The sequence below is a fragment of the Phycodurus eques genome, chromosome 2, assembly GCF_024500275.1.
Source record: "Phycodurus eques isolate BA_2022a chromosome 2, UOR_Pequ_1.1, whole genome shotgun sequence".
Taxonomy (NCBI): domain Eukaryota; kingdom Metazoa; phylum Chordata; class Actinopteri; order Syngnathiformes; family Syngnathidae; genus Phycodurus; species Phycodurus eques.
The window spans coordinates 11775435-11802850 of record NC_084526.1 but is presented as its reverse complement, the minus strand read 5'-3'; the positions used below and the strand labels follow the sequence as shown (position 1 = coordinate 11802850).

General features: G+C 42.5%; 1 protein-coding gene across 6 annotated transcripts in view; it reads right to left on the bottom strand.

Moving 5' to 3' along the window:
• The window catches only part of ush2a (Usher syndrome 2A (autosomal recessive, mild)), a 239970-nt gene that overhangs the window by 172519 nt on the left and 40035 nt on the right, over positions 1 to 27416 (bottom strand). For 5 of the 6 annotated variants that reach the window (XM_061667225.1, XM_061667224.1, XM_061667255.1 and 2 more), the window contains 14 exons: positions 27011 to 27104; positions 11885 to 12080; positions 11348 to 11478; positions 10974 to 11181; positions 6510 to 6793; positions 5164 to 5389; positions 4950 to 5087; positions 4694 to 4874; positions 3876 to 4039; positions 3596 to 3754; positions 3274 to 3502; positions 3022 to 3145; positions 2784 to 2931; positions 223 to 504 (listed from right to left, as the gene is read on the bottom strand). In XM_061667225.1, the coding sequence (XP_061523209.1) occupies positions 223 to 504; positions 2784 to 2931; positions 3022 to 3145; positions 3274 to 3502; positions 3596 to 3754; positions 3876 to 4039; positions 4694 to 4874; positions 4950 to 5087; positions 5164 to 5389; positions 6510 to 6793; positions 10974 to 11181; positions 11348 to 11478; positions 11885 to 12080; positions 27011 to 27104 (2564 nt within the window). Of the gene's footprint in view, positions 1 to 222; positions 505 to 2783; positions 2932 to 3021; positions 3146 to 3273; positions 3503 to 3595; positions 3755 to 3875; positions 4040 to 4693; positions 4875 to 4945; positions 5088 to 5163; positions 5390 to 6509; positions 6794 to 10973; positions 11182 to 11347; positions 11479 to 11884; positions 12081 to 27010; positions 27105 to 27416 lie in introns of those variants that run through there. The other variant, XM_061667246.1, reaches the window with a different exon arrangement.

Genomic DNA, 27416 nt, shown 5'->3' with positions numbered 1-27416 from the left:
ATATATCCAACCAAATATTAAAATGTTGTATCTATCAAAACATGTCGATTAATAAATAATTGCATCAATATTACGTGTCAACCACATCTCTTTTCTTCATCTTACTGCATAAATTTTAAATACCGTGGAGAGAAGAAAGAAATTGAAAAAAAAAAAAAAGAAAAAACACATTGAATGTAAAACGATGAAGGAAACGCACAGGTCCAGGAAAGGTGTACAAACCTCCCTCCATTGTGCGTGCGGTGGTCCACCCTGATGTGACATTTCCTGCCATATTGACGCTAACGACTCTCATCTGATAGGTGGAAAATGCCTGCAGGCTGGTCACAATGGTACTGCTCTCAGGGGGAAAAGCTGTGCTCCTATTGATGAGCTGCGCTTGAGACGGGGTGCTTGGATCCAGCCATCCAGTGCTGACAAAAACTCTTTTTTCACCAGTCAGAGTTGACAGGCTGTGAGGCTCTGCCAGCCCCCGTAAAAACAGCTCATACCTTGTGATAACTCCTGTAGGGAAAGCAGTTAAAAAGTTATGTGCAGTAGATTAAAAGTGAGCCATCGTAAAGACAGGAGATTTAACTACAGTGGTGGACACACTGCCTATTTCTGCTTTGAGAATTTCTAAAGTAATTACATCATACATAAACATGCGCACAACACTGGGGACACCTGCACAATGTAATGTGATCTGAAAAAAAATCTGCCTTATTATTACTGATTGATTCATTGTTGTAGTATGGAGGGGGGAAAATGCTTTGCATAATCTGGTTCCGGTTTGAAGCTGTAACAAGCTTTTAACAGTGCAGGCCAGATGTGAAGTAGGTGGGGAGCATGTTGGGAGTAACGTTGCATGAACATGAACTTTATTTCTCTTCAAAAGCAGCCTGTGGATAACTGTACCGCACCCTGAACCTGTCTAGACACTTTATTGCTGAATACTTAACCATCCCTGACAGAATGATTTGTTTCCCTTTTAGCCACGGCTATGTGCTGGTACCTTTTACACCCACAGCACTCACTGACACGTGACAAAATGCTAGATTATCACTCTTAGCGCAATAACAGTCATTACCCCAACCACTCTTCTCAAACAACGTGTACTGTATTGAGATTACATTTCCAGAATGGACCTAATTTTTCCAACCACTCGACTGTCACGTTATAGAGGCATCATAGAATCAATTCGATTATGAAGCCCTGTTAGCTACTCTTTTCTAATTTCTATTTAGACAATGTCTATTGTTGGCACTTAGCTGAACTTAGTCCCTTTATTATGTTTTTTTTAATTCTGATGTTGTGAAAGGATGTGCTAGAGGGTCAATATTTGGCACTGTAAAGGATCGCACTCAAATGGTAAGCATGCACTTGTCCCATCTATCTATTAGAGTTGTTCCAGTAGGAAAATGACAAATAAAATAAGGCCCAAGATCCATCCATCCATTTTCTGAGCCGCTTCTCCTCACTAGGGTCGCGGGCCTACCCCAACTATCATTGGGTAGGAGGCGGGGTACACCCTGAACTGGTTGCCAGCCAATCGCAGGGCACAAACAACCATTCGCACTCACATTCACACCTACAGGCAATTTAGAGTTGTCAATTAACCTACCATGCATGTTTTTGGGATGTGGGAGGAAACCGGAGTGCCCGGAGAAAACCCACGCAGGCACGGGAAGAACATGCAAACTCCACACAGGCGGGGCCGGGGATTGATATTCAGAACTGTGAGGCAGACGCTCTAACCAGTTGGCCACTGTGCCGCCGGCCCAATATCCAGTATATACTATTGTACAAATAAATTGAATGGAGAGTTATGAAATGCTCTTTCAATGTTCCCTCCCTTATCTTATACCCTTAAAACCATGCAGTGTATTATTTACATATAACGATCTCTACTCTCTCTTAGAACCCAACGAGTCTGACGTTTAAATAGAGTCAAGAAGAAAACAGTGGAAAGTGTAAGGGTTAAGTCTTCATCAGATGAGCTGATGACAGCCAAAATGAAGGAAAATGGAGCCAAGAGAGCATGTTATGAGGTGTGGTATATGGCACAGATTAACAGAGAAAGACTGAAAACGCACAGACACAGAAACCCTGACTGTGTATGACACTGAGCCTTAGAGCCAGCACAAAGCCCTCTGGATTTCGAAAAGGCACTTGCACTTCTGTGTATTCCTGTTAAACGGAGTGGGTGGGGGTGTAAGGCTTGAGTGACAAACACAAGCCTAGTCATTCTTGATGAGAATAATGAGCATGTCAACATTTGGAAGCAGCATACAGCAGTGACAGAAAACTGGAAAATTAATTATGTTCAACACGTTAATAGTAGAGTCCACACAGAATGAGTGGAATGGCATGATCAATTCATTTGAAATTTGGATTTCATCTATATTTGGAAAATAATTCTCTATTTACAACATTTGCCTCAACTTTTTATTAGTTCTTCCAAAAATTATTTTTCTTTTTAGATTTGTAGTGTAGCTATTGAGGATCAAAATGTTAGCACATGAATTAATTGAGACCAACCTCTGTTTGCTGCCAAGTAGTGAAATGCATTATGCCCTTAGTGCCTCAAGACTACACAACCCAACCTTGTTGGTGTGAATGGTAGATGACTTAAGATCCCCATGCTTTATCATGCCCATCCCTAGTGGGCTGTACCTCACGTTAAAGACACTTTAAGAGTGTCTCCGTTTATGGAGTGATTTTGTCACCACTATAGCATCACAACAGTGCATGAGGCAGTCGTAAAACTTTACAGTTGTGAAGTTTCGTTCAAAATGACTCACCGTTTGGCTGAGCGGGAGGCTCCCATGAAGCGAACAGAGTGTGAGGTCCGGTGGCAGTGACCTTGGGAGCGGATTGGTTTTGTGGGAGGGCAGCAGCTGTCAGAAGTGACAAAGGTAAAGTAGAAGTGCAGCCTCCAGATGAACATGCCTTTCAAGAGAGGAGGAAACATGTCATTTAGTGCAAAAATCCTTAAAAAGCCTTTTTTTTAAAAAAAAAAGTAGGTATTTTCTGACCCACCTGCAGAGTGACAGTGTACTGGGTGAAGGCTTTTAGGCCACTTGCCACTGCCTCAGTCAATAAACCTGTGTAGTGGATGACAGGCTGTGCTCCGCTAGAAGACTCTGTGGAGGACAATACAAACCTGCGGGACACAAATACAAGGATTTCTAAGTCCCTTTCTTCTCATTTCATGACACTTTTTAAAGGGATGAGCATGTGAACACAAGTATTGGAACCAATGCAATACCATCTGCTCTTAAAATCTCTTACCGCTCCACTGGGCCTGTGTTATTCGGTGGTGCACTCCAGTTAAAGCTAGCACTGGTGGGGCCAGGTCGTCCCACAAGGTTTAAATGGAGCAGGTCCAATTCAGGTGGAGCTCCTAAAGTTTGGTACGAAGAAGTTGCACTAATGGTCTCACCGGCTACATTAGCCGTAATAAGCCAGTAGGAATAGTTCGTGTAAGGAGACAAACCAGCATCTGTGAACAATTCAGGGCCTGAAGAAAGGTTACATGAGAATGGATGTAAGACTATTGAGGAATTTAAAAATGACTGGAAATATAGAAGGGTGTAATCCAGTGTGCACTTACCGAAAGGATAGCTGCGCTGTATGCTGTGCACAGCTTGCCAGTCCCTCATGAGAGTGTAGTTGAGAGTGTTTGAGTTTGGGGAGTCAGGCTGATGCCAAGTCAGATTAATGGAAGAAAAGCTGAGAAAAAAGGCTACAGGGGCAGGTTGCTGCGATGGGGCTGCAACGACACAAAAAGAGCATGGGATCAAATTTAATAGACAAGACAACAACCAGTGACTGTGACAAATAGAGCCTGAAATCTGTGTGTATGTGTACATGTGTGTGTAAAAAAAACAGACCTTTACTGCAGCCATAGACGTTCTCTGCACGTAAATGGCTTGCTCCATGTTGACATGCATCACATTTGTCCCCAGTAACCAGCGGTTTACACTCACACACTCCTAAATCTGAAGTACAGGAGCCATTGACACTGCCCACAGGGTCACATGCACATGGTTGACATCTGGATGAACAGTGGGAGGGTGTAATTCAAAGGTGTTGAACAAGATCAAAGCATAGATTACTATTAACATACTAGAGACTTTGTATAGGATGTTATGTTAACAGACAAACATATTAATTGATTATGAAACCAATCACACTAAATTGCTTGTGGTCATAGGATGTGTTTCAACAAGCTGACCTTATGATACAGATATGGCAGGATAGCTGTAATTTAAGCAACAATTGAAGGAAAATCTACAAAACGAATGTCGCTGTAATGACTACATTGTATTATCTATAAGTCAGTAAAACTAATGTGAAAGTGGTGTAACAAAAACTGGACTGTCTTTCACAGTGTGTGTGTGCATGTGTGACTAATGGTATACAGTATGTTGTCGAGGTCTCCAGTGTGGTGTTACCCTCACTGGGGCAGGGCAGTGGGTGATCATCGGGGCCAACCACCTTACACTTTCACAGTCACATACACATACACATGAAAGTGCTAGTTGAGAGTGTTTTGTTCACACTCACTTATGGACAGCACATCATCAGGGAGAGTGATAGTGTATTACCCTATACACGCAGGCATGATTTTTTTTTTACCTTACATGCTCTGTCAAAAGCCAGTCTGCACACCAGAAATACCAAATGTTTCTGGGTGTACTCAAGCTACCTTCCCAGGCCAGGGTTGAATCCAAAGAAGGTCTCCCGACAGTGGTCGCAGCGTCGCCCTCCCACCGAGGGATGGGCACACACACACTGGCCAGTTTGGCTTTCACACTTGCGTTGTACTGCCCCCATTGGATGGCAGTCACACTCCACACACATAGTCTGATCTGGGGAAAGGTAGAAACCTGAAGAGACATAAAATACAATTACTGTTTGAAATCAGAGACTGATGCATCCGTTTAGCTTCCAAACACACCAACCAGGTTGGCATGTCCTGCAGTCTTTTCCATAGCGTGTTGGCGTGCACACACACTGCCCGGTGGTGCTGTCACACACTGAGCCAGCCACTGTTCCTCTTGGGTCACATGTACACTGTGCACAGCCCTGGAATGACCCGTCTGATAGGACACAGAAAAACAATATTCAGTGAGATAGTAAAAAATTAAAAAACATAATCAAACTGGCTTTTCTTACTCTGTATATCTGAACTTGTGTGAAAATAGTTGCGGGCACAGTTGGTGCACTGCATCCCCTCCACCCCGTCTCTGCACGGGCACTGTCCGGTCCCCATATCACATATTCCCTCCGGCACCGTGCCGTTAATGTCACATGCGCACGGCAGACAACCCAGGGAGTTTCGGAGCTCCAAGGTGTGGTAACCATGACGACAAGAGTCACAGAGATGGCCTTCCACATATTCCTGAAAGGAGAGAAACAAAAGAAATATGAAATCTTTTAATAAATCCCGCAGGGCACCACAGAGATTTGTTTTTATTTTAACATAAATTAAGCAATCTGGAAGACTCCATCCATCCATCCATCCATTTTCTGAGCCACTTCTCCTCACTAGGGTCGCGGGCGTGCTGGAGCCTATCCCAGCTGTCATCGGGCAGGAGGCGGGGTACACCCTGAACTGGTTGCCAGCCAATCGCAGGGCACATACAAACAAACAACCATTCGCACTCACAGTCACACCTACAGGCAATTTAGACTTTCCAATTAATGCATGTTTTTTGGGATGTGGGAGGAAACCGGAGTGCCTGGAGAAAAACCACACAGGCACGGGGGAGAACATGCAAACTCCACACAGGCGGGGCCGGGAATTGAACCCGGGTCCTCAGAACTGTGAGGCTGACGCTCTAACCAGTCGGACACCATGCCGCCTCTGGAAGACTTTGAATAGTACAATCAGGAAAAATAAATAAATAAATCTTCACGCAGAAAAACATTTATTTACACCGCTCAAGTACATGTTGATGTACAAATTTAAGATTAATATTAAATTTGCCTCTTCTTTGCTTTTTTGTTCTGGCCTTCAACTTGAGCCAGGCCCATCTCCATTTCCACCTGTACCTGATGCCTGCTTCAAGCTGTGCCACATGAATTGCATCCTCCTCTAAGCACTCATTCTGGAAAAGAATTGACTAAAATCATTGTCTGTTTCACTTTTTTCTTTCACTATTACCAACTTCAAAGGCTAATCCCAAATGCATCTTCCAGAAGAATATCAAGTACAATATTTTCTGTTTTAATTGGCCATTTCTGAATTTGAAGTTAGTTCATTCTGCGTTGTGACATAATCCTTAACATCTCTCCATCGCTTAATACATTTAACATTAACATCCTTAAACTAATGAGATAATTGTAGGGGCGTTTCCTTAGGCAAAAAAGTACTTTGTTCTAAAAGCATAATTTGCCTAACAATAACCTAATTTAGATAAAACAGTGGCCAGCTGTGACTTTTTGCTTGTTCAACAGGGTGATTTTGGCAACACTGTGTGACATAATTAATTATAAACAATGAAAACATGTTAACTTGCCTTGCACACACATTGGCCTGTGTGAGGATCACAGTCTGTCCCAGGTACTGTTCCTTCTATTGAGCAGTTGCAGGCGCTGCAGGTTCCCTCCAGCCTCAAACCAGTCAAACCACGGCCACATGAATCACAGCGCTGGCCCCCCACCCCAGGCTTACACGCACACTGGCCCCCCTCGGGCTCACAGAACGGGCTGAGGGATCCCGAGGGGTCGCAGTCGCATGGGATGCAGCCGTCCGAGCGGGACAGGTTCCAATAACCAAATTCACAACGATTGCAAGGCAGGCCTGTGTGGAGAGCGGAAGAAATGCGCGACATGATGAGAGCAGCACCAACTATAAAATAAAGGCATTATACATTGAAAGCTTATTATTAAAAAAAAAAAAAGAACTACAGTCGCTCTCTGATTTGAATCATTTCTGCATTCATACTGTACATGAGTGAGTGTGAGAGCAAGAAAAATGGTGGTTGAGTGTATAAAACTGCCATCATTAGAGTCGGGCCCTCTACATATGATGGATCACTTACCTAAGGCCAAACACTTAATTTCACTGAGCAGGAAAATAAATAAATTAAGGAACTACAAAGAACGAAGGGGGAAAAGGCAGGGTGATGGAGAGAAACAGAGATGGATGGAGGAACCTAAAAATACACTCAATTATGATATACTTCCATTTTTGTGTTGAAACAATAAAAGGCGATGTCCATTTGACATCTCAAGAGTCAATCTTACTTGTTTCCCAAAGCTTAAGAGAAATACAGAAAATATTTCTATCATTGCCAAAGAAATACAGATCTCCTACTGTGGATTCTCCAATCATGGAATAACTGTATACTTGACAAAATATCAAATTTATTAGTTAGTATAAATCAACTAAAATTGAATTGCAAATACATAATTGACTCATGTAACTCAACCAAATGATGTACATTCAAAAGCATGCATCTCTAGTATCCCAGCTATCTTCAAAGAAAAAAACAAAAAATGGACATGCATGCTTTTCATCAGACAATATACAATACTATAAGTATTGTATGTAATGTCGTTTCAATAGAAATATATCTGTACTTTATTAGGTATTTGCCTGATCTCTAACTAGCACACAACCAAGACAATACTGTAGCACATTTGAGACTGGGTCTCAGAGAATAGGTTAATTGTGTACAGGCAGCGTACGATATAAAGTGTCAACACAGTTTTAATCATTTTAAAGTCTTCCAAGGTTTTTTTTTCTTCTTTTTTTGATTGTGTAAAAGATCAGTTAATAACAGCAGTATAACTGATTATACTGGAGGAGGTTTTAGCGCAGCAATACAACTGGGCTAGTTAAAGTGTGATATGTGGTGTGAGTTAGCAGGGCTTATTTGAATATGCCATACGTATTCGGTGACAGGCAATCTGTCCCTAAATGGATGCCTGGGGGCAATACAGTCCCTACAGCCGTTTATGTGGTGGGTACGAACGTCTATTTGTGTGTGTGCACCCATAGTGTATATTACTGCAATTGCACAGGGTTGCAAGTGTGTGTGTGTGTGTGCGCGTGTGTGTGTGTGTGTCAAGACACTTGGCAGAACCCCCAATGCTCTCATTTTAATAACTTTATAGATACAGTATGAGTATTTCTCAACATAGATCATATTTCATACTAGTACAGGCATACTAAACGTGTGACTATGAGAATGTGTTTGGTGGTAATGTAAAGAATTGTATCATGAAACACTGCATGGTACCCTACCTTCACAATAAAATGACAATATAATTATAGAATTTAGAACTAGAAGCTTATATCACAAAATAATTAAGTCTGTGTCCAAGGATCCTTTTTTCGCTTTATTTTCATATCTTCTAAAAGTGTAGCCTGGCACGGCAACAAAGGACAGAATATACAGAAAAGTAAGAGTACACTTAACAAGTTGGAAGAGTAACAAATTACTGTATATATGTTGAAAAAGAAGATCGAAATTAAGGTAAATATTTGAAGTTTCATAAATCAGTAGGAGTACCCAGAGTAAAGCAAGCGCGGGGAGTAGGGTTGGGCACAGTTTGAATTTGAGTGATTCCGGTTCCTTATTTCGATTCCAAACAATTATCAATTCCAATTCTTTTAGGGGTTGTGTCAAAAAGGTTTGCATGGTTTAAATAAAGGGTGTCCAAATTATGAACATCCATTTACTTAGCAGCCTGCAGCATTGACTAAAATGAACATTTGACTCAGGGTTCTTTATAACCAGTATCACTATCAAACCTATGAACTAAAAGGCAATGTGTGTGGAACTAACCAAATGGACTTAATAGTCATTAATTAATGTTTCAGCTAAAAGTTAAATATAGCATTGTTAAAATCGTTATTTGGGACTGTTTTATCACATCAAATGGGTTTATATGTGCACGTTTTAACTTGACTTCCTGTGTTAAGCTTGTTGCATTTTATTTTGAAGGTTACGCACCGGAACTCAGCATTTTGGCACGAAAACGTACTTCACACAGCACTGGTGATTCATTTAATTTTTTTTTAAATGGATGGAACCAAATGCTATAAAACGATACCTTTCCTTACCCAACGATGAGGCACAAGGTTAGTGTTTGTGATGCAACGTTTATGTAAATTTTGACCCAATTCATTGTGATGTCATTGTGATGCTACGGTGAAGTTTTGGCTCAATGTTAAGCTTTTATTTTTCTGTCATCGGCTCTTACGTTGGTTTGAAGACGCTAAAAGCCATCAGTGCAAAAGTGCAACCAACCGTTTAACCTTGTTAGCTGTCTCAATGTTCGCATAGACCAATTTTATTTATACCCAATTGACTGACAGTTGACTTCATTGAAGCTCCACGCGGTGTAGACTGAGGTTCGGAGCGCGTCAGACGCAACACAGAATAAAAGTCTCCTTTACACAATATAATATTATTCCAAGTGTTGCACTGAGGCGACTGGTCATTAATTTTAACAAACTTAAGACACACTTTTGTTCACCGCCGCCGCCGTTGGGCACAAGCACGTCTTTCTGCGCATTCTTCATTGTTGGTTTACACCGCTTCTTAATTTTCGCCACTTCTTATTCAGGGCCGAAGGACTAGGCATCAAAACTGGGAACCGAAATTTTTAAATTAGTCGTTAGTCCTGGTTCCAATCGGTTCTCGATGCCCAACCCTAACGGGGAGAACGTTCAAACTCCACACAGGAGAACCTCAAGCAAGAGTTGAACCTGGGATCTCTCAGCTGTGAGGCCGACAGGTAGGTGTGTGTGTGTGTGTGTGTGCGCGCGTGCATGTGTGCGTGCGTGCCTCTGCGCACGTTCGTTTTGACCCAGCCCTTTTATCAGTAGCCAGCTGGTTAACAGGCTCATGCATCACCATTTCAAACACTATTATGTACACACTGCACCCTGGCACCATGCTAAGAGTGTGTGCGTCTGCATGCGTGTTCGCCTGTACACATTTCAGTGGCGTCTCTCTGAAGCGTGCCTGCCATCGCTCTGCTCAAAGTATCAGCTTGGCGGTAATAAATTGCCATAATCAAACCTCATTTCTGAAAAATACCTGTGGGAGTGAGCAAACAAACAAGGACAGAAGAAAGCGAAGGAGAGGACTTGTCAGAGGGAGAGGGGGGTAAATACAAGGGGCTGCATTTGTTTGTTTTAATCAACTTGGCATTGAATTAGAGAATTAAATAGCAACTTAGTCGTTACAATGCATTCACACACACACACATACACACACACACACACACACAAACACATACACACGGACGTACTTAAAATGGATACAGCTCGGCAAAAACAAAATTGCATGAACACATCCACTTGCTCCCCCTTTCACATATACTTTAACGGACATTACACACATTAACAACTTTGAACAAACACGTTTGAACATGTGCACACACACAAGCGAAGGGCCCTTGATAGCAAGGCTTAGCAATAACCACGATGCATTGAGTTGAGGAGCGCTGGCTGGTTTTGCATTTCATACGCGCGCGCTCTTCAAAGACACACAGGGGAGAGAGTGAAACCATTTATCACAAAGAGACGCACAACGGCTGCAAGCACCGCCAGTGGAAAAGCCTGTTTATTTTGGCTGGCATAACACTTTCGGCTATGCATGTGTGTGTTTATGAAAGGGCGTACACACATGCCTATTTCGAGGGCACACATAGTTTATCAACTTCCGTTAGCTTACGGATGCAGGGAAATGACGTTATTGTCAAAGAGCAATACAGTGGAACATCTAAATCAGCCTTCATGTCAGACAATCTGGAATATGACCAATGACCATCCACTCATTTTCTACAGCACTTGCTCTCATTAGTCCAACTAACTTTGGGCGAGAGGCGGGGTAAACTCTGGATTGGTCGCCAGTTAATCGCAGGGCACTTGTAGACAAACAAGCTTTCACACTCACATTCACACTTACGGACAATTAGACTACCTCGGTCTACCTAATGTGATGGCCGAAGAGTGCTTGTACCTGTCACATGCGCTTTGCACTGACACTGGCCTGTATGCTGGTTGCAGCTGGCAACACTTCCTGTGGAGGAGCTGATGGCACCTATTTCGCTGCATTTACAGCGAGTGCAGCCCTCTGGATTGGAAGCGTGAAGACCATAAAAGCCAGGTGAGCAGTCTGCGCAGCGCCGCCCCGTTACAGCAGCCTTACACTGACACTGGCCTCCAACCTGCAAGGTGTGAGGCGCAAGGAGTGTTGTTGACGGGAAGTGATGGCAGCATGGCACAAGAGGGAAAATACATACTGATAGCCTTAAACTTCTACTGCTATTGCCAAACAAATTACATTTTCAGTCATGACAACTGATGGTGTCACTTGTCAAATAAATGTGTTACCTGGAAACACTCAGTGCTGCCATTGAGAGTGCCAGCAGTGTGACAGTAGCAGAGCTGGCACACATGGATTGAAGCAGGATCTGATTGCTCCAGCCTGAAAAAGCCACTTACACAGAGCTCGCAGTTCCTACCTAAGCAAGACGGGGACAAAAATGTGTAAAACCACAAAGCCAGAAGTCAAGAAACTAGCTGGAAACCATTCAGGGATTAAGAGAGCCACTAAAGCTAAAAAACATTTACGTTTTAACTTCATTTGTCTCAGTGGTAAAAGTGACTTTGCGGGAAATAAATTGCAGGAGTGACTGGGACAAAAAGCCCAATACAGAAGCAGGTTGAAGAAAGGCAAGAACCACTTCTAATAACATACCCAATAAATAAAAAGTACTACCAATTGAAACATGTCAAACAAAGGATGACTCGTGTGAATGTTAAGAACAGTAATCTACGTTCACCATTTCACTCTCACGTTAACCAATAAATTTACATTTCCAATGTCTCAATTAGAACAGTTTTGGTGGCTGTCTATTAAGGCAGTACCCATTGTATTCTGCATGCAGTTGTCACAGACTCCTCCTCCTCCCAGATATTGTTCCGTTGGTTGGTCATCAGCCCAGGCATCATAGTGACAGGAGTGGGCGTGGCCATTGCACTGGCAAGGCCGACAGTTCATTGGCTGGAGCTGATCACCTGGCCGGAAGGGTTTGTCATTGTAGAGGGGCGCACAACGCTGGCACTGCACAGAATATAAAAATAATGAATACATGCATTTAACCCGTCAAAATATACAAAAAAGATGCACCCCCAATTAATACTATTATGCAAAACAATGGGCATAAGATTAGGATTTTGTCTTCATACAGCACCAAAATGGACTTGAAATAATACAGTGAAGCAGTGATTTGAGTGTAGATTTTGAGCATTAATTGAACTTAACTTTACATTTATACTTCATCCATGTAATGTATAACCATCAATTACAGGGGCTAAAAAGTAAGTGGACTAAGTAAGATAATTGCATATAAAATATTGGGCGCAACATTTATTTTCCAGTCATTTTACTGTCATTTCAGGGACCTTCTGAAAGATTTTTAATAAATCAGCCCTACATTCTAAGAATTATTTTGTCAATGCATGGGCCGCATAAGCAGCATGAAATAAAACATTTGTGTTATTGACAAAGGCCTTTTGTTCCCACACAACTAGTGTGCATAAAAACAGTCCCATGACTATAAAGAAAATGACACACAGTGTGAGAGGAAAGCAGCAGCCCTTGTTCATCAAAATACAAAGAAAGAGAGAAGAATACACAACTGAATAGATAACCATGAGATATTGTACACTTTACAATAGGACGCCTGTGCATTTAGACACAAATCAACTGATTCACACAGCTCAAGAAAATCAAGAATGCTAATGAGGAATGACTTGCAACAGTCAGCTCTCACAGGCATACTTTCATGTCAAAATAAACAGCAAGGTGTGTGTGTGGAGCAAAGGGTCGGGGGTACGAAATAAAAAATGCATTTTTCTGAAGCAGAGTACAGCAGCAGAGGCGGGAAACAGCGAGTACAAAGCCTTTGATTTTGTTCAGCAGTCAGTACAAATTATGGTGGACAAGGGGGGCATCAAATGGGGGGGATTAAAAATGTATTAAAAAACACAGGAGTTCCTCCCTTATGTGACACATGCAGACCTGCACTGGGCCTATTAGGTATGACACACAGAGGAGGGGAACAAAAGGAGGATAGGAGAGGGAAATGGGGGTAGGGTGCCGCCCCCCATTTTGTATAATGGTGAGGACGAAGCTGGTGTGAACAGAAATGAGGTAAATATCATTGTGTTTTGCTCAATAAAAGAGGCATTACAGTGGGAAAATATATTGGTGGTAAGAAAGCTATAAAATTAGGTAAGGACTATATTAATTCTTTGTCTTAAGGACAACTTTGTTCTCCATGGGTTGAGGGAACGTGGCAAGATTGTATGAGTTTGGTGTGAAAGAAGCCCATATAAAAACCTTCAGGATGAACTAGAACAGCCACTATGAGCTTTAGGCCCTCTCTAAGGTCCCACATCAGTGACGATGAATGGATTGAAATTCCAAAGAGACAGTCCAAAACCTTGTAAAAAATTAATGACAAAAGAAGGGTAGCTATTATCACTGAAACAGGTGGCCCAACATGTACATTTTTAAGTTTTTTTTTTTTTCTTTAACTGTAATGACTCTATATATGGGATCAACAAAGAGTGAAACCTACCGTACAGTCATTCACTCCACAGAAGCATGCAAGAAAATGTATCCCCCAGAGAAGTAATGCACTGTTTGCATGTCTGTATTTTCGTTCAGTGTTGTTTCCTTGTGGGTGATTAATAACAAAACCATATGAAACAGCAGGATATTCTCTGGAGAATAGATGCAGACACATACGCATACAGCATGGTAGACAAGCCTTTAAAGACCGTCACATGCAGACTCTTTGGGGATGATGCATGCCAGGAAGTCCTGTAGTTCTGTTTGAATGCTCCGGTTTGTGAAATCGTTACCATCACAATCTGCCTCTGTTTATTCATGCCCAAATCTATGCAACGGGCCCATCTTGGTGTATCTCAATGTCCTAAAACCGCATCAAAGTGAATCCAAGTACTTTCCTCTCTGCACTTTGAATAGACAGCTCTTGTTGTATATTTCTTTTCTTGGTGTCATCCATTGGGGAGGAGTTCAAGAGCAAAATGTAGCCAGTTTACAAGTCTCTCCCATATACATCCTTCCCTTATCATGCCTCTTTCGTCTCCTCAACCTGAGTAGACCCATCTTCCCACCCTTCTTACTCAAGTCTTTTTGCTCATTTTCCCACCTCTCTCCTTCACTCAGACTTCCCCCTCATCTCTCTGGCGTCTCCCAACAACTTGTTCTCATAGCTACATGGAGTATGTGACCAGGAAATATTACCATAGCAAATGAAAAGGGCGAGGATTTCCCCCCCCCTTTCTTTTCATTCAATGGTGCATTACCATCCCTCTCGCAGCCTGCTAATTAGTCGAGGGATTGGTGTTTGGGACTTAAGAGTGCACATGTTCATTCTCTTCTTCATCTCAAAAGATATTGATGGGACTCCATCTTCTGCAAACAGCATAGGTGACAAAGAAGTAACACAAGTTTAAGGTTTTCAATTGTAGCACTTGTCTTTTGCTATTTAGAGGGCTCATTGTGATGTGTCTGCAAATAAACTGAAACAAGTCTGTCGATATCGTTGCAAAATATACTAATGCAAACTGTTTGTGACTGAGTAAAATAAAGGGAATGTTACATAAATATTTTATTGCAGTTTATTTTTATCAGGTTATGATAGATAAATTGGGATTTCATAATATACACCTGCGGAATTCAATGGGTAATACAAAAGGTCTATCAAAAAAGTATGTCCAAAAAATAATAATACTTCAGCAAAGCCGCTGGATCTGAGTTTTTAATCTATATATCATACTTACAACATATCTAAAGCTCTGGTTTGATCATGATGCCAGAAGTGTAATACCTTATTATATAAGGAAATACAACTACACTGTGCCATACTTGCTGTATATAATACAGTATTGCTCCTCTTATTTAGCTAAAAATGTTAACCAAACTACTACAAACCCAATTCCAATGAAGTTGAGAAGTTGCGTAAAATGTAAACAACACTCAATAAGCGTTTGGGGACTGAGGAGACTAATTGTTGAAGCTTTGTAGGATTGTAGGAATTATTTTCCATTGGCTTTTTTTTGTTTGTTTTTTTGGGCCTGTTCGGCTGTTCAGTCAAACAGAAAGGAGGATCTGTATCCCTTTTATGTGGGAACAGTTTTATTGTGCCACAGTGGAGTTTTTAAACTGCCACTGTGCTTCTGATGGGTTTTTATTGAAAATTTCAGTTGGACAAAATAAAGTTTTAAAGGGGACGGTGGAAAAAAACAAAGGGGAGAGAGTGCAACGATAACTAAATAATATAGGAAGAGAAGACAACAAAAGACAGGACATTAGCTGTACAATGACACAGATTTGAGTGTTGTATGTGGCAGTAGTGTTACACCCTGTGAAGGAATGACAGGACAATATAGGACAGGACTGGACAGGACAAGGACAGGAGCGGAAACATGGTGGACCCAGCTGTACAACTTAAGTGTGGTGGGAGTGTAAATTTTAAACATCTTTAGAAACAGAGTGCAAGTGAGGGGTTACCCAGGAAGTTTGAATAGTTATGAGGTATTTATTACAATAAGTGAGTGGCCCCACACCAGGCGAATAAGTCCCAGAGGCATCTGGGGACACATGCAAGTGAACTGACGTCGTCTAACATGCACAATAACTTTCAAAAGTGACTTGTAATTACTGCGCCCACACCACAGGGGCTGAGGACCCCACAGTCGAGGTCGGGCCACGGAGCCCACCCGAAGCCCACGCAGGAGAGCAGCCACGGGGCATGAAAGAGGAGCCCCCCACCCAGAGCAGCAATCCAGCCAGAGGGGCTGGTCCCAGGAGCACCACCATGAGCCTAGTGGAAACCCACCTCCCCCGTTACTATGACTGCCAGGTCCCCGACTGACAGTCATTGGCCCTACCCCGTGCATAAGTGACCCCTGAGTGGTGTCGTGCATTAAAATCTGGAGTGGCCCATGAGGATGGGAGGGAGGGTAGGGCTGCTGGGCACTGCTGCCCCACAGCCAAACCCTGCAAACCAAAATCCCATCAGCCTCCATAAATCAGTATATGTACTGCATTAAAAAAAAAAAAAAAAAAAAAAACAGGAATGGGTGTGTATAATGCATTAAAAGACCAGGGAGGTAGGCAGAGCGGAGGAGCAAAGCATCTAGACCGGGAACCGGCACTGACGTACTGCATCCCGGTGCGACGCCCGTATCCCCCCGACCCTGCACCAGCCCCTCAAGAAACCCTGAGTATATGTGTGTGCCCAGGTGTGATTAGTTAAAAAAATATTTACAGTGAATGGTGTGAGTGTGTGCTGAGGACCAATCCGGCGGGTCAACCACAGGGAGAGAGAACCATCACACACAGCCCCGCAGTGCCACCACCCCCACAGCGGGCCCCACGGTCATCAGGGAATCCCCCACTCCCTGCGAGAAGAGGGAGAGGCGACCCCAGCTGGACACAAGGACCGGAGAGAAGAGGAGGAAACAGGCCCAAGGAGTGACAGGGCGCCCCACCGGCCCCGACTAGCAGCCAGAATGGGGAACCAAAGCAGACACCAGTACACACCACCCTAGAATGTGGCGTGGCATTGTCTTGCTGAAATAAGCAGGGACATTCCTGAAAAAGACGTTGCTTGGAGGACCACATATGTTGCTCCAAAGCCTGTATGTACCTTTCAGCATTAATGGTGCCTTAACAGATGTGTAAGTGACTCATAACATGGGGACTAACACAGCCCCATACTATCACAGATTCTGGCTTTTGAACTTTCAAAGTTCTGTCCGAACTTTCCTTTTCCTCTTTGGCCCAGAAGACATGACGTCCATGATTTCAAAAAACTATTTGAAATGTGGACGCGTCAGACCACAGTACACTTTTCTCCTCTGTGTCAGTCCATCTCAGATGAGCTCAAGCCCAGAGAAGCTGGTTTTCACTTTGCATGGTACAGTTTTGTAATTGTAGCAACCAACTGTGTTAACTGACAATGGTTTTCTGAAGCCTACGTGGCAATATCCTTCAGAATGATGCCGGTTTTTAATGCAGTGCAGCATGAGGGATCGAAGGTAATGGGCTTCAATGTTAGTTTTTGGCCCCGTCGCAGAGATTTCGCCATATTCTCAGAATATTTGGATGTTACTATGGACCGTAGATGATGAAATCCCTTGCAATTATACATTGAGAAACATTGTTCTTAAACTGTTGGACTATAGTCACTCTATATGCAGTTTTTCCACAAAGTTGTGAACCTCACCCCATCCTTGCCTGTGAACAACTGAGCCTTTCACTTACTCACCTGTTTCCAATTAACCTGTTCACCTTTGGAATGTTCAAAATGTTTTTGAGCATTCCTCAACTTTCAGTCTTTTTTTTGCCCTTTTGCGAGCTTTTTTAGAATGTGTTGCAGGCATCAAATTCAAAATGAGAGACTATTTGCAACAACAACAACAAAACGGTAACATTTACCAGTTTGAACATTACTGTATCTAGTCTTTGGAGTGCTGAGAATTATTTGCAAATCATTGTATTTATGTTTTTTATTTACGTTTTAATATCCCAACTTCATTCGAATTCGGTTCTGTAGATGCACATCTCAGTGTGAGTCATATTTTATAATAACGGCTATGGTTCAGTGTATGCAACAATTTTTATTACATCCTTTTATTCTAAATTGATTTGTAATCTTTATTTGCATGCTGCTGTACCCTGTACTGTTGTAACACAGAATTTCCTTTCAGGTGATCAATAAAGGATTATTTTATCTACTGTAATCTTATCAGATGTCATTGGACCAAGCAGATGTACTGTATTTAATGTAGAAGAGGTCATTGATTGTAAACGGTTGTTGGAATAGGTCTTGGCAGGAATGTACAAAATTTTTCTATGGATGCTGGTTAGTACAAATTTTAGAGAAACATTTTTGTGTAAATGTAATAATTCATTTGAAAAGATGGTTTCATGCAGATAAAAGATTACAGTTAAGACAAAATACAGGAAAGGAAAAGATACATCTTATCTGCCCTGTGAATGTTCTGTAAAAACCTGCTGAGTGAGAAGCCTGCTCGAATGGATGTGTAGACATTCAGCTGGCCTGTCACAAGCAACTCTGTGTGTGTGTGCGTGTGTGTGTGTGTGTGTGTGTGCACGCACGCTCGTAGTGCATGCGTGCATGTGTGTGTGCGTGTCATCGGTGTGCGATAATCTGCTGGGGCAACTCATTTTATCCTAAAAGCCATGACCAATTTCACGCTCTCACTGGAAAGGTCGTGCCCCAAAAGTGTGTGTGCATGTGTTTGTGCGCACACACTCGTCTTGTGTGTATCTAAAGTTAACCTGGTTAACCCCTGCCTAGGTGTAAATCTGCTGTTGAAGCAGATGTTTGCAGCAGAGATGCTGGGTAGCCCTTCTTAACGTCACTGCCTATCAATATCCCTCACCCACAGATCCACGCATACAATAAAATAGCAAGTGCCAAGTTAAACTACATGGAAAACATACAAATGTCAGCTATGGTAAAACATTCACCGATGGAAAATGTTAGGGATGGGCATAATAATTATTAAAAAGTGTGTTGATTGTGTGGAATTAATTATTAACTGTGTCTTGAAGCAAATGAGGCATAATTTAGTGTTCTAATTGGCTGCAACCAGCAGAAGCATTGGTGATTAAGTCCCTAATCCACTACTTTGTTCAGTATAACACTGGCATTGAAACAGGAGTTCAGAAGAGTTGAGATTCTGCGATCCCATCAAAAATATTTAAAAAATTGCAAAAAAAGAAAAAAAAAAATGATTGTTAACTTTCCCATCAGTTAAAAAAAAAGGTCTTATGCCTATCCTTATCAAATGTGTTTTAATCTTTGTACAACCCACAAAAAAAATAATGATCGAAAGAGTAACATTAACATGATACTAAATTTGATCACTGCCTGACTGAGGACCAGTTCAGGGTATAGCCCGCCTTTCGCACAAAGTCAGCTGGGATAGGCTCCAGCACCCCGAGACCCTGAACAGGATAAGGGTTGCTAAGAATGGATGGATAAATTCGATCATGTAATGAAGGCGACTAAGGATGAGCATTTTAACATATTTCTTTGATCAGCTTAGGGGAAAAAAAATAGATTTTTGTCAAATGGTTTAATGGAATGCTAGCATCTCGCTGAATGTTCTGAACCTCCGTTCCGATGCTAGTGCCGTAAACAATAGTGCTGCGGAAGAGATATAGCTCAACCTCCCATAGCTAATGTCATGTTGAGACATTCTTTCAGCTTGCAGACGCTGTGGGCGTGTCGCTGAATGCTCTGAAAACCCCGCCTCCCCACCACTTTCACATCAGTCAAATGCGTGCCTTCTCTCACAGGAGGGCAGAGAAGAATTCCAAGCGAGCCACATTGCACTGGCTCTCACGGGCTGCAGAGAGGCAGCCTCCGGCATAATGACCATAAGCCGCGCCGCCAGAAAAATTCTGAAATTCAGCGGGATAACGCGCTTCTGTGGCCCCCGAAGGCTGCGCCATAAGCGGCCAGAGCCGCGCATCGGTACCCCTGGATCAATTGTCTGCCCTCTTCATGCTTGCCCGCAACATGCGGTTGGTACCTGTGCGGCTGACAACTGTAATGCTGTTGTGCCTGACCTTTGCCGGCTTCTCTAACTGCTATCAGGCTGGCAATGGGCCGAGGAGTGAGTGGCAAATCTTGTCCTGTTCGCCGCTGCCACACAACGTGGGACCAGATGGCAAGACATGTATCCCAAAATATGCAATAAGAACAGTTGGTGTATATTTAATAGGGGAGGGCCTCATGATAGAACGTATACGCCCCAGCCTGTTGAGTTTTTAGCCCCGCCCAAAAAAAGAGATGAAGAAAAAATCTTAAACTATATCTCAACAAGTAAGTCATATATTCTTCTTCGACTTTACGTTTTCAGCACTTACCTTCAAACATATTTAATCTGTTTAGAAACACAGCAGGCGGCACGGTGAACGACTGGTTAGAGCGTCTGCCTCACAGTTCTGAGGACCGTGGTTCAATCCCCGGCCCCGCCTGTGTGGAGTTTGCATGTTCCCCCCTGTGCCTGCGTGGGTTTTCTCCGGGCACTCCGGTTTCCTCCCACATCTCAAAAACACGCATGGTAGGTTCATTGAAGACTCTAAATTGCCCGTAGGTGTGAATGTGAGTGTGAATGGTTGTTTGTTTATATGTGCCCTGCGATTGGCTGGCAACCAGTTCAGGTTGTACTCCGCCTGCTGCCCGAAGATAGCTGGGATAGGCTCCAGCACTCCCGCGATCCTTTTGAGGATAAGCGGCTCAGAAAATGGATGGATGGAAACACAACAGGACAATGAGTTTAGCTCAACTTGAAATCAAACAAAAACACAGTTTTTATGTGGTTGCTGGCTTCCCCAAAATTAGACTTCTGTGCTGTAACTCAGTAATACAGTATGCTTGTTTGCCTCTTCCACTAACAATTTTAACTCCTCACTTCAAATTTCATTTTGCGCTTGTGGTGCTCTCCCAAATAGTGAAAACCATGAGAGCTACCTAGGTGCAAAATCTTTCTTTAAATACAGTGCTCTGCCACACTTTTATACTTGCTGCCAACATCGCACGCAATTGGTTAGAGTGAGCGAATACGCAATTGCTGTTCGGGATATCAGTAAATCGGGCCCATTGTGTAGTATGGTATGGTGCGATATGAAATGCAATACATTATAGAGTTTTCAGACATGACTGAATCCATCAGATGTGGAGGGACAGACTGACAGATTAAGTGTGACTCAGAGTGCACATAAGAAAGCATCAAAAGACACAATGAGAAAGAGGGAGGTGGGGGGGGGGGCATGTTTGAGTGTGTTTGAGCTTCTGCGAGTTATAAGTGTGTGTCTTCCGAGGCCCCCGTTGATCATCTTGACACATGTCTGAGCATTTCTGTCACTTTAATGTCACTGTGGAAATTCTGCAGATTAGTTGAACATCCGTCATGGTGCGGGGCCGATTCTAGTCAACAGAACACATGCAATATTAAACGCTAATATTCCCCACAGCCTTTTATTACAGCGGTAGAAGAAAGGTCTTGAATATTCACAGTGAGGGATGATGCAGAGGCTTTGGGAGAAACGTGTGCAGGGACAGACGCACGTGCGCACACACACATGCATACAGACATTGAGGTATTGAATGTTTTGAGAATCAATTAATTAATAATCAGTAAAAAATAAAATAAAAATAGCATTAAAGATATTTTTATGATTACAGTTTATTAACCAATTACTGTTGTTTATTTGGTTTGGCTAATTATTAAACCAAGCCACACAAACAACAACTAAGCAGTATCACATGAGAGGAAGTGATGATGTACTCACCAAACATTTTGAAACTGAGAGTTCCTTCTTACTGATTAATGCCAAGGTCAATTAATTGGATATGCATTTCTGAGGCTTCTTCAGGTTCAAAGGGGTAACAACACGTTTGCAGAGTCCCTGTGTATGCTGCCGGGTTTGGTCACATGACATACGCAACTATTGAGGGGAAATTAACGTCACACCTACCCCCTCATATGACCAAACCCAGAAACACACACGGAGTCTCCAAACCTGTTGTTGTATGTTGCAGTTGCTGACAAGATAGTTTGAAGAACATTTTAGCAAGTTCAGGTTCGTACCATCATGTCAGCAACCCGCAGCATACAGTTTTCTGGGTTTGTCACAAGACGTATGCAAGCATCACCAGGGTAGTTCTGATCTTATTTCAGTCACCAGCAAAGGGTGTGTAGCGTATGCGGGTTAAATAAAAATGTAATTAATTTAGGAGAAAAGAATGAGCTGCGCTACTTCCGGTATAGTGTAATTTTAAATTACAGTGTTATAAATCAAGCTATTTTAGCTATTAAGAGGGGCACCACTTCGCTTTTTATGTGGATACAATTTAGGAGAAGCGACGAGAAACCTTTTTATCGGTCTCGTAATCTGAAGGTTGCTACACTTTAGGAAGCTTTGATAAGAGTTCTAGACGTCCAGAGGTTTCTTTCCTTGAACCCAAACACACACTGACTTGTGAGATTGGTAGAACTAGCGTGTAGTGAATGCATATAGTTGTGGATTCCTGTTCTCGTTAATTTAAACCCAAATATGCACTAATCTGTACTTTTAGTAGACCGCAATGTTGGACTTACGTGTCTTGAACACGTTTGAGGCAGGCAGGTCAAGCTTCCGAGTGTTCGGCCGGCCCGGTCCGCACCGGGAACACATGGATTTGGCGGAAAGGAAGAAGAATAGGGGAAAAAAAAAAAAAAAAAAAGAGCCAAAATAAGTTCCTAGGCTCGCAAGATGTTCGGAATGGGCGCGTTGTGCCCGCTTCCGTTCCCTCGGGGTGAACTCAGGCCCCCAAACAGGGTAGCTCGGAGCGCTTGCAGGATGCTCTGCAGCCGGGGATGGTCCGATGTGTCCTCGTCACCTCGTGGTGAGGTGGGCATCCTGCTTGGGCCAGTCGTCGGCAAGTTGATCGGGTGAGACAAAAAGCTGCCCTTTTTATGGCCGAAGCGGCCAGAAGGGGGTGGTTTATCGCCTCCTGCCTTCCTTTCCCACCACCTTCGGGGCCAAAGGGGGAGCTGGACCGCCTCTGAGTGTTACATTCCCATTTTCGGATTATTTCGTGGTTTAAATCCAGTGGAATAAAGTATTAATTATTGGATTTAAGATAACGAGACCATTTTCCTGCTTTGCATTGTCCCACGCCAATCCTCTTTAATACCTGTAACGAATGTTTCAAATGTTGTGATTGTTGAGACCACTACTATTTTCAATGTGGCATTTGTGTGGTGTGGAGTGAAACATTTCATCCGGTTCAGTTGTCAACAAATTCGACATCAGGCATTCAAGTTTGCAGAAATACAGTCACTAGTGGCGTTCATGTAAAGTTCTTAAAATATTAACTCCCAGCCAAGTCCGGTACAGACTGCGTTTCATTAACCCGCGTCTATAGTGCCGTTCCATCGCCTGTGGGTGTCGCTGTTGTTCTGTCCAAACTCCCAGCTTGACTGGCCAACTGGCGTTGTACCCAGCAGGGTGGAGACGCTTTGTTGGTGAAATCCTCAGGGCTGGCTGGTGTTGGTGGTTAATTAATTCAGTGTTCTAGTGAAAACTCGGTATCAAGCAGGTATCTTTGGTCTCCGCTTTGAAGCTCCGGGTGCTTGGTAATTCACTTAGCGTCGGCATACCAAAGCAAATGTCTGGTCTTGTTTCTGATGAGTATGGCTGCTGATTCACTTAGCGTCTGTATGTGAAGTTATGTCTTGCCACTCCGTGGTTGTCTATCTCGGTGGGAAGAGAGAGTCTCGCCGGAGACTGGGGTGCCATCTTTTTATGGTGTGTCCGCAACAGGTGATATTGCCTAAAATGCTCTAAGTTTGCTGGAAGTTGGGGAATTACTGTTTAATTCTTATTCCACAAACGCAATATTAACCAGAACACCATGTTTTTATTTGTTTGATTTGCGGTGGCACATAAAATGTATTCTTGCAAAAAACACGAGTTTCCTTCTTCTTTAATCTTGTTTAAATAATGTGATTTAGTATTTTCTACCATTAAAAAAAGATACAGCACGTAAAGAAAAATGTCAGCAAACATTAAGAATGTTACCAATAATTGAACAACTTTTCTTGATTATGACTCAAGCAAATTCATTGGAGTACCTGTCCACACCTGGGACAGCAGACAGATGGATTCAAATTAATAAAATTCGTACAAAACAGGCAATGAGAATTGAGGACTGCAATTGAGGACTGCTAAAGAAAAAGTGCAGTTAAATGGAGCAAAAGACAAACAGAGAAAGACATCTGATTAGAGATGCATGCTGAGGGAATGTCATTGTTCTAGTCGAGTTAAGACATTATTTCAACTGAGACCCAGGAGAGACAGCATGAGACAGAGGAGTCGACAAAGGAAGAGGATGGAGACGGCTGGGTGCAGCAGAGATAACAAGGGTGGAAAAGAGAAACAGAAGCAGTGATTTTGCATGCGTATTAGTCAGGATGACAAAAGGTAATTGACAATGTCTTATTACGTGCGTGCCTTATGTGACAAATACATTTTTGTCTACAGTCACATATGACAATGTTTGAAAAAAGCAAGCAGGAAGATTTGATGTTCAGTTGGCAACTAAAGCAATGCTTGTTGAGCGCTCTACGCTAGCTGGCTAAAATATACAAACACAAGTGCATGAATGATAGATTACGTTGTAAATAATTCAGGCTGGCATTGTTCAGGTGAGGCGGTGCCAGTGTAGAGAACCTTTCACTGCTGACCAAACTACAAGGTGCGTCAGAAATGTTCCAGGACTGCTGTCACAAAAGATATTACAAACCCAAATTACAAACTATAAGTTTTACCCTTCAATGTAACCGCCCTGGAGTATACAGTGACCTCAGCTCTCTGCAGCCATTCAATATGCTTTAAAATATATATCGTCTGTGTCAGGTCATCAAGCAATGAGCAGATAAAGTGATGATGAGACCGATGAGACCAGACCTATTACAGAGAGTCTGTGTGTGCATGCATTCTAAAATAAATGCTATCTACATACGTTAAGTCCATGGTAAACTGCCTAATTAGGACCATAGGAGAGTCTCCCCTGGTGGTTTACACTGTGCTCTGTGGGGGGCCTGTCTACATACTGTATGTGTAGATGATGTTAGGACTGATGCACAGATAAAGATTTTTCCACTCTTAAAATATTTTTTATCTGACAGACACAGACCCAACACATAAAAAACAATTGTTTTATTTATTTTTATTTTTTATTTGTTTTTTTTTTTTTAAATCGGGCATTCAACAGTTTTGGTCATCGTGTGTGCTGTGCTCTGAGAATCTCAACACAGGCTAATTGGGAACAGGTGGGTGCCATGATTGGGTATAAAAGGAGCTTCCCTGAATTGCTCAGTCCTTCACAAGCAAAGATGGGGCAAGGTTCACCTCTTTGTGAGAAAATAGTCCAACAGTTTAAGGACAATGTTCCTCAACGTACAATTGCAAGGAATTTAGGGATTTCATCATCTAAGGTCCATAATATCATCAAAAGGAAATTACTGCATGTAAGCGGCAAGGCCGAAAACCAACATTGAATGCCTGTGAACTTCGATCCCTCAGGCGGCACTGCATCAAAAACCGACATCAATGTGTAAAGGATATCACCACATGGGCCCAGGAACACTTCAGAAAACCAATGTCAGTAAATACTATTCAGTGCTACATCTGTAAGTGCAACTTGAAGCTCTACTATGCAAAGCAAAAGCCATTTATCAACAACACCCAGAAACGGGCTTCTCTGGGCCCGAGCTCATCTAAGATGGACTGATGCAAAGTGGAAAAGTGTTCTGTGGTCAGACGAGTTCACATTTCAAATTGTTTTTGGAAATTGTGGAAGTCGTGCCCTCCGGGCCAAAGAGGAAAAGAACCATCCGGACTGTTATGGACCCAAAGTTCAAAAGCCAGCATCTGTGATGGTATGGGGCTGTGTTAGTGCCAATGACATGGGTAACTTACACATCTGTGAAGGCACCATTAATGCTGAAAGGTACATACAGGTTTTGGAGAAACATATGCTGCCATCCAAGCAACGTCTTTTTCATGGACGCCCCTGCTTATTTCAACAAGACAATGCCAAACCACATTCTGCACGTGTTACAACCGCGTGGCTTCGTAGTAAAAGAGTGCGGGTACTAGACTGGCCTGCCTGCAGTCCAGACCTTTCTCCCATTGAAAATGTGTGGCCCATTATAAAGCGTAAAATACGACAACGGAGACCCCGGACTGTGGAACAGCTGAAGCTGTACATCAAGCAAGAATGGGAAAGAATTCCACCTACAAAGCTTCAACAATTAGTCTCCTCAGTTCCCAAACGTTTATTGAATGTTGTTAAAAGAAAAGGTGATGTAACACAGTGGTAAACATGACCCTGTCCAAGCTTTTTTGGAATGTGTTGCAGTTAATGATTATTTGCTAAAAACAATAAACTTTATCAGTTTGAAAATTTAATATATTGTCTTTGTAGTGTATTCAATTAAATAAAGGTTGAACATGATTTGCAAATCATTGTATTCTGTTTTTATTTATGTTTAACACAACGTCCCAACTTCATTGGAATTGGGGTTGTACATAAAATGGCATCAGCTAAGACATTTGTTTTTATTTACTGTCATTTCCATGTGCGTCAGTCTTGGGTGCTTCTACATTCTGTCTACGTCACCACTCTTGGTGTCATGACTCGGGAGAAGTCTGCTTTCCCCGGACACATGAAGAGTTTTCATCGTAAATATTGAACACACACATTTGATTGTCAGCCCCAACCAGTTTCGGACCTAAATTCGGGACAATTCCACTCTTAACACACATCAGACCCAAGGACAATCTTATAGGATAATCTTATAAGACTTAAGCTTGTCTGGCGTTTGACGTGCTTAGTCGGGTAGGAGCAGAATCGGCACAAAAATAGGCTGATTGGCTTTATGTGTGTACTGGGCCTTAGCTGCCTACAATCATTGTCAGGTATCATGTTAAATTATGGGAGATTTGCAAAGGTGGTCTCTGAAATGTTGTAAGTCTGAAAAGGGCCTTTAAGAACTCACATTTTCTTTGTAAAAAATGTACTATTTTGGTGTTAGAATACTACCCGGGTTGAAAACCGGCTGCAACCGTGTTTGCATGTTCTCCCTGTGCTTGCGTGAGTTTTCTCCGGGTACTCTGGTTTCCTCCCACATCCCAAAAACATGCATTAATTGGAGACTCTAAATTGGCCGTAGGAGTGAATGTGAGTGTGAATGGTTGTTTGTTTATATGTGCCCTGCGATTGGCTGGCCACCATTCCAGGGTGTACCCCGCCTCTCGCCCAGAGTCAGCTGAGATAGGCGCCAACACACCCGCGACCCTAGTGAGGATAAGTGGTATGGAAAATTAATGGATGGATGGATGGATGGATGTTTGTTACTCACATTGTTTCCCTCAGTGTGACTTTCAGGCAGACACAGGCAGCGATAGGGGGACACGCTGGTATCGCAGTGATCTGCATGGCCATGACATTCACATCTGGTTGCATGGCAGAAAGTGCAAATATAAGATAGGTACTGTACTCTAGAACTTTGCAAAACCAATATAATTTTTTTAAAGGCTGTATTTAAGCAACTGGATGAAAAGTTTTCCCTGCTTCAACGTTTATGCTTTGACCAGTACATTCATGGAATGATAGAAGGGCCATTAGGAAGCTCCCATTCAACATTTATAAATGTCATGCTGAAAATGATCAGAGCAACATAACATGCATCAGACAGCCCTCTCTCTCTTTCACATGCAGACACAGTGAGACAGCCATTTCATTATTCATTCATACATTCAGATTAT